This window comes from Bactrocera neohumeralis, chromosome 3 (genome assembly GCF_024586455.1).
Source record: "Bactrocera neohumeralis isolate Rockhampton chromosome 3, APGP_CSIRO_Bneo_wtdbg2-racon-allhic-juicebox.fasta_v2, whole genome shotgun sequence".
Classification (NCBI taxonomy): Eukaryota; Metazoa; Arthropoda; class Insecta; order Diptera; family Tephritidae; genus Bactrocera; species Bactrocera neohumeralis.
In genome coordinates this window covers 74,091,917-74,099,062 of record NC_065920.1, presented here as the reverse complement: position 1 = coordinate 74,099,062, position 7,146 = coordinate 74,091,917, and the positions used below count along the sequence as shown (strand labels likewise).

The following is a 7,146-nucleotide window of genomic DNA, read 5'->3' as shown; positions in this document are numbered from 1 at the left end:
GAAAAACCCCAATTGACTATTGACTGACCATGACTGCACAGGAATGCGCGGCAAGTGTAACTGTCTCAACACATGTGTTTGTTGTAGGTGTGCGCTCGTGAAAATGCCACTTATCAATACCTGTCTGTCGTTCAGCGAAACCGGCGCAAGCGATCAGAAGCAACAGCATTTTTGACTAAATCCATGGGATATCTCGGCGATCTGCAAGCAACAGGTAAAGCCATGCCAGATCTATGTTGCCAGCGCATGTGCGTGTGCTTGAATGGCTGTGTGCGGGTGCCTGTGAAACTCACCACACCTGCGTGTTGAGTCGCTGCGCCAAATATGCCAAAACGGCGTCTAGTAAAATGTAAACAAAACAAGTTCATCGCTCCAAAACGCCGGCTGGCAAATATTTGTTGTGGATTTTTTGCTTACAACGCGTTGGGTACGAGCATGCAACTTGTATGCACAACTTTCGGGTTCGTTGAAAGATAAGTCTGTTAGCTTCACAAAACAGATTTAAGGGGGCTCGCAGATATTATTAAAAAAAGTCAGTCCAAAATGGACTCATCTTTTGAATGTGATTAACACCTTTGACCTAGATTACATGAGATTGAAAGTTGCGGTACTACGACCTATAGTCTATTAGACTTTGCTGTTCTCAAATCACTAAATTTAGCCCAGATGAGTACATTAGGGTGCCCGCAGAGTGAACGCTTAAAGTCGAGCTCAGCGCATTTTCCCACTTACGCAACACACACATTTATGATCTTCTCGGCTTTCAGCGTCTACTCTGCGGGCACACTTAGCTTTGGTAAAGCTTCTGGGTTAATGGTTATGATATGTTCTCAAACCGAATTAATTTTCCCGACAACCTGACTCCTTGCTATTGTGGGACAAACAAGGATTATGAGCTCTGATGCCTCTGCCGCTGGTCGCAGAACCGACACAAGAACATCCAACATCTTCAACCACACAAAAATTTTCACATTTCCATTAAAGATTTGTTACTGAGATTATTTTATTCGTCCAGTTTTCTACATTCTTCAAAGACACTAGAATGTAATACCTAATCTATTTTTGAGCGTCATAAGTTCATCGAAGAAGAACAACGTCAATGCCGAGTGCGGCACTAAGCGCACATAATTCGCCCAGAAGCCTTTATACAGTCCATAAAGACCTTCAGCGCGGGCGGTCTTCATAAAACAATCCAACCAACCATTGTACAAGAGACCCTTACCATTCGCATCCAAACCCTGATTGTAGATACGTGTCATCATAACATCCGCCGGCGTCATGGCCACAGTTACACAACAACCGGCAATGAAACCACCACAGAGCGAATTCAAGGCTGGCTCTACAATCAGATTATGCTCACGCAGAAATGACTTGATCGGACCGAATGTCGCCAATTGAGTGCCGGAACCGATTGAGGCACGCGTAATGGAAGCTGTAGAGCCGCGCCATAAGCCAGAGATACCGCCTTGTCGATAGACTGTGCGTAGCGCCGATAGCATGCCCGTGTGTTCGTGCTGATAGCCGACGGCGACTTGCTTCGATGCGCGCGATTGCAGTTGAGTCTTTATCTGCGGGATGGAAAATGCAGAAATATGGAACTTCATTCAATTTGCGCACACTTTTTAAACAAATAAATAGATAAGTAAATAAAAACTTTCTGATTATCAAATGGTTATCTAGCCAAAGCTAATATTATCAATTATCAAATGGTTATCTAGCCAAAGCTAATATTACGTCTCGTTATCTGTGACTGTTTATCTAGAGCTTAAGTACGTCTGACATTCATAATACTATGATATAATCTGACAGTGTTAGCTAAATATTTTTTATTTTTATACAAACCATGAAAAATGGACTGGAAAAGTACGCGCCCACCGCACCACCGGCGGCACCCCAGAACAGATTCAAGCCGAAAGACTCCTCATCATTTCTATTGCGGGTCCAACCCATATTCGCAGCACTGGTATGGATGCCCAATCTATGGAAAATATTTACGAAAAGTTATAATATTTTTAACTAATCTCAAAGCAACTAGTTCCAAAAGAACTAGTCCCCAACTAGTTTAAAAACAACTAGTATCAAACTAGTTTCAACAATTTTACTATAAATAATTTAAATTTAAAAATATTTTAACTAATTTCAAAATAACTAGTTCCAAAAGAACCAGGCTCTAATTAGTTCAAAAGCACCTAGTATCAAACTAAATTCAACAAATTTACTATAATTAATTTAAATTTAAAAATATTTTAACTAATCTCTAAATAACTAGTTCCAAAAGAACTAGTCTCTAACTTGTTTAGAAGCAACTAGTATCAAACTAGTTCCGTAAAATTTACTATAATTAATTTACTTTAATATAACCAGCTTACGTCACCCACCTCACACCATTTACGATGAACTGAAAGTACATGGTCGGCACCAGCCCCTTCTGCAAACCCGTCCAACCATCGTTACGTACCACCGTAACCATACCGTGCAAAATACCCTTGTACGGCACAACATAGGTGCCACGCGCCGCCAACTCACCCTGTAGCTGTATGCGTGTTTTGACGACCTTCGCAAAAGAATTTACTGTTATTTGCTATTTATTTAATAAATTTATCTCGAGGTTTACATCGATGGGATTGGTGAAAGTTGTCGCACCCATGGCCGCCAGACCTCCAATTACATATTCCGAAGCGTTCATTGCGAAAAAATATGCACTTTTGAACGGTTTATAAAAAAAATTATGTTTGAAAAGTTATCGAAGATCGTAGTGCTGTCGCAGTCAGCTGCTGCCGAATGACTGATTTTTCATAATATTAGAGGAATTGCATCAGTTTTCTTGATATTATTTAGATAAACTTTATCACTTAATTGCTTATCATACTATATATCTAACATACGTCAGAGATCATAATCCAGTTGTAGAGAGTAAGGGAGTAAAAGTAAATAGAGAAATACTAATGAGACTGTGGGAGGTACAAATATAAATTAGTGCTAAAAAACATCTGTCAAAGAAATTGTCTTTATAGTAATCATAAAAAAGATTCACATAGTCGAGTCGAGTCTCATAAAGTCCAAACTGATAATGATGATATGATTATAATCGCAGCTTTACTAAATAGTAGGTCAGGTATCACAATTAATTGTCACGTCGATATATACACTAGTGGAATGAACTTCAATCAAAGGCTTAGATAACTGATCAAATTTCTAGATTTATTTATGGGAGAAAAATGAGCGTTCTCAATAAAGTTTGCCATCTCATCAAGTCACGTTTTACTTTGGTACAACGTTGGGAAATTGCCCAAGATTATAACGCAGATTCACGTTTTAATGGTTTCGTCAACAAGCAATATTCTCGCCATTGGGATGAGTCAAATCCTCGTGAGGTTCAGGAAACGCAAATGCATCCCCAAAAATTGAACGTTTGGTACGGATTGTAATATCGCGGCCTCATCTGGCTTTATTTCTTTCAAAATTAAGGGTCGATTCATCGGGCCATATTTCTTTCATTATCATCAATAGCGGGCATTATAACAGACTGTTGACCGACTCTTTTCCTGAAAGAGGATGAAGTCGAGGCAGATGATATTTATTTCCAACAAGATGATGCGTCGCCTCAGGTTTCACGTCTAAATATTGGACACATTACGCGCAAAGATTGATTAATTTCTCTGAGGCATGTTAAATCAAAGATTTACACCAATCAACTAGCAACGCTCGAAGAGCTCGAAGACAGCATTCAGCGCACTAGAGCAGAAATTCTAACTGAAATGCTGCAACGGGTCATCGAAACCGAGAAAACGGAGCCTTTCTGGAGTGAGTACCGCGCGAGCTCACTTTTGCCCTAAAACAACCACCAGTCGATGATTCGGAGCTGTGTTTGGAGATGTTCAAGCTCAATAAACCCGAGTTTTCGCGTCAATAAGGGATAATTAATGAATCATGGCTCCATCATTTTATTCCGAAGTCCATGATAAACCCGCTTCAGAGCGTACAAACGGCTGGCAAGGTTACGACGTCTGTATTTTAGAATGCGCATTGAATAATTTTTGATGTCTACCTTGAAAAAGGATGAATCATCAACAGCGACTACTATAAAGCGTTGTTTCGCTAAGTTTCAATGGGTTGAAATTGCTTTGAATACGAAATAAGGATTATCAAAATAATTCTCATGAAGTAATAAGGAAATTCTATGCAAAATATCGACAAATATCATTACGTTCAGTCGAGGTAAGGTTCCGGATTAAAGACTTTGACAAAGCCGACAATTTGACCAATACTTGAGAGTTTATTAAAAAATCTGAGGCTATCGAAACCACAGTATATGCGTCCTTTAAAGGGTCCACGAAAATTGGTCCCGCATACAGTGGGCTCTTGCCGAAGCTATGATCTCCCACACCCATCCGATGCTGAAATATCTGAAAGTGTTGACGGCATACAGTATTATGGCCTATTCATAAACAACTTTCCTCCTTTTGATTATTCATAATTTTGCAACGAAGTGACGAAAACAAGACAAGACCCATGCTGCCCTCAACCAAAATGGCGACTGTTGCTAGACAAAGTCTAAAAAAATTAGAGGGGCCAACATTTTGCTTCGCCGTCATGATTTTCTTGATACTGGCTCTTCAGTATAAGTATATGTAACTATAGAAAGAAACCCGAATCCTGAAGTATTTGGAAATCACTTACCATCCTCTGTCAAAGCTTCGAAATATTTGTAAATAAAGCCGTCAAACTTTAAACACACAACCACAACTTCACCTTCGAACATCCAGCATGTTCGCTGTTGCATTGCACTAAATGTGTCGAGTTACGCCGCTAATTATCTTCTAGCGCAACGCACGCAAGTTCGAACACAAACAAACATGCCAGCGCATGCACCAGCAGTGCAAGGCACAAACTCACCAAAGTGCAGCATTGACTGGCATTGATAAGTGTGCATTGCCGAAGATCATCAAAGAAGCAAATGAAATCGAAGGCGCTGCCGTCGAAGGCTGGTGAATAGCGCGTCAGTTCTACGTGGTGACTCGAAGCGAGTGGATGTGAAAACGGAAAATAATCGGGAAGAAGTGCACGCGCGTTTTGCCAGAAGATTTTTTTTTATGTTTGTATTTTGACATATGGAAATGGCAGTGTGAAAACAAAATTGATAATAAGAAAGTGCAGAAATTATGCAAAGTAAGTTGGAAGTGATAAGTGCTTGAGTTTTGTGTGCGTAATAGTGATAAATAGAAAAATGCATAAAATAACGGACAAGTAAAATGTTGGGAAAGAAAAAAATCTATATGAATGTGTTGTTGTAATTGAAAGGTATACAATGTGTTAAATTTAGAAAATGTTTAAAGTGAATTTTAGGCTGTTTTTATGCTAAAAAAATTTATTAAGTTAAAAATATATATTATTTGCAAAAAAAATATATTCAGCTAAGTGAGAATATGGTTTTTATCAAAAAATGTATACTTAGTGCAAAAAAATAAATTTTGCTACTGGGGCGCCAGATTCCATCAGTGTATGGGGCTACCGCGAAATCCATTTTTTCTTAGCCCTTTTTCTGAGGATATACGAAAATAGAAATGTGTCGCAGCATGCAATTGCATCCATGTCGCTCGCAACAGGCTTCGTCATCGTCATGGCACGGTCGTCTCTATGTTCGTTTTAATTTTGGCCGACGCTGTCGTACGCGCTGATGCATGCAATATATTTCGCGAAGCTGTGTGCGGCCCCATTAAGCTACGGTGACCCCTTTCTCAGCACATACAGTCCTTCAAAAAAAGTGGCAGCACGTTAAAAGAAACTTTTACAACAAATCAAAGTGCTAAGATAAATACAACAAAATTGTGACAACAATTATAAAAAGAAATAATTTTTTGAAGAAACAAAAAAATTAAAAAAATGTTTTTTTAAAGAAAAAATTAAAAAAAATGCTTAAGAAATTTTTCAAAAAAAAAAAAAATTAAATAAAATAAAAAAGTTAAAAAAAAAAAAAAAAAAAAAATTAAATAAAAAATTTTTTTTAAATCAAAAAAATAAATAAATCTAAGAAAAACACAAAAAAAAAATAAAAAAATATACAAAATATATTCTGCACGTGAAAGTAAAACGAGAAAACAAAACAACAACTAAGTGGACTTCGGCGTCTAGAGTTTGCGCAGCACAAACATCAATCGGCTTGGAAAGGTGTAAAAATAGTTGCAAGCACATGCAGGCATATCCATAAACCATAGTGACATGTGTTTGCTTAGCTTAGCCCTTTCGAGCCCTGTGTGCCAGTGCAAAAGCGCGAAGGGAAGTGAAGTGCAAAAGCAAACGTCAGTGCCGTTGCCGTTGTCGCGTTCGACCGGAAGTTGTTAATATTTTTGTATTTGTGCCTTCTATACGCTCATCTTTTTGCATTTGTATGTGCAGCGTGTTGAAGTTCCGCTTCTTATTGCGTAGAATTTGTTTGCGTTGCGCATTCTGCGCCAATTTGCTGCGTAGCCAGAAAGTTTTGACGTGCGCTGGCAAATTGAATGGCAGCAGTTTCGTTCAAATTCATATTTACGGTATTAATTTGGGATTTTAAACACTATTTTTCATCGTTGGTGTCAATAAAATGTTAGTGTCCGCGGACTGCATGTAATACCACGAAAATCAAAAATACAATGTTAATTGAAGTTTGGGTCATTGCATGAATGCTAATGAGTAATGAAAAATTAAGCACTAACAGTTGAAATTTTCTAATTTTAATTGAAATTTATCATTGGGGATAGGAGTTTGTTTGTTATTGCTTGATAATAAAATATGCTATTAGATAAGTGAATTATTAAAATGCTATTTCCATGAAAGTGTGATTCCATAATTTATGATATATGGCTGAGTATAATATAACCAAATCAGGAAAAATAGAAACAAGTAACAGAAAAAACTAAAAAACAATTACTTAAATTCTTAACAAACATAGATTTTCTTGAATCTTGAATATGTGTGAAGTCATTTACAAAACGAAACGAATTGAAATCAAATATGGGAACTATGCTTTAAGAACATCTGCTTTTTCCATAAATATACCTAGAAAACCTCGCAGCAAGATATGTATATGCCCCTTGGTGATCCTTAATCTAGTAATACTGCTAAACAAACGACCCAAATTAATGCCAAAAAATAAACGGCGTTGCA

General features: G+C 37.8%; 1 protein-coding gene across 1 annotated transcript; it reads right to left on the bottom strand.

Annotated features, from left to right (window-relative positions):
• Positions 1-985: 985 nt before the first annotated feature.
• Positions 986-2,766, bottom strand: LOC126752375 (solute carrier family 25 member 35-like). Its single transcript, XM_050463118.1, has 4 exons — positions 2,615-2,766; positions 2,379-2,554; positions 1,843-1,978; positions 986-1,568 (listed from the first exon to the last, which is right to left on the bottom strand). Exons 1-4 carry the CDS (start codon positions 2,684-2,686, stop codon positions 1,038-1,040), a joined length of 915 nt encoding a protein of 304 aa, XP_050319075.1. The 5' UTR covers positions 2,687-2,766; the 3' UTR covers positions 986-1,037.
• Positions 2,767-7,146: the final 4,380 nt, after the last annotated feature.

Excerpts from the sequence above, each read along its gene's own strand:
- LOC126752375 (XM_050463118.1), bottom strand. The coding sequence starts at position 2,686 with ATGAACGCTTCGGAATATGTAATTGGAGGTCTGGCGGCCATGGGTGCG. Across the intron at positions 1,979-2,378 it reads TTCATCGTAAATGGTGTGAG|ATTGGGCATCCATACCAGTG; the intron begins GTGGGTGACGTA and ends TATTTTCCATAG. Across the intron at positions 1,569-1,842 it reads TTTCCAGTCCATTTTTCATG|ATAAAGACTCAACTGCAATC; the intron begins GTTTGTATAAAA and ends TCCATCCCGCAG.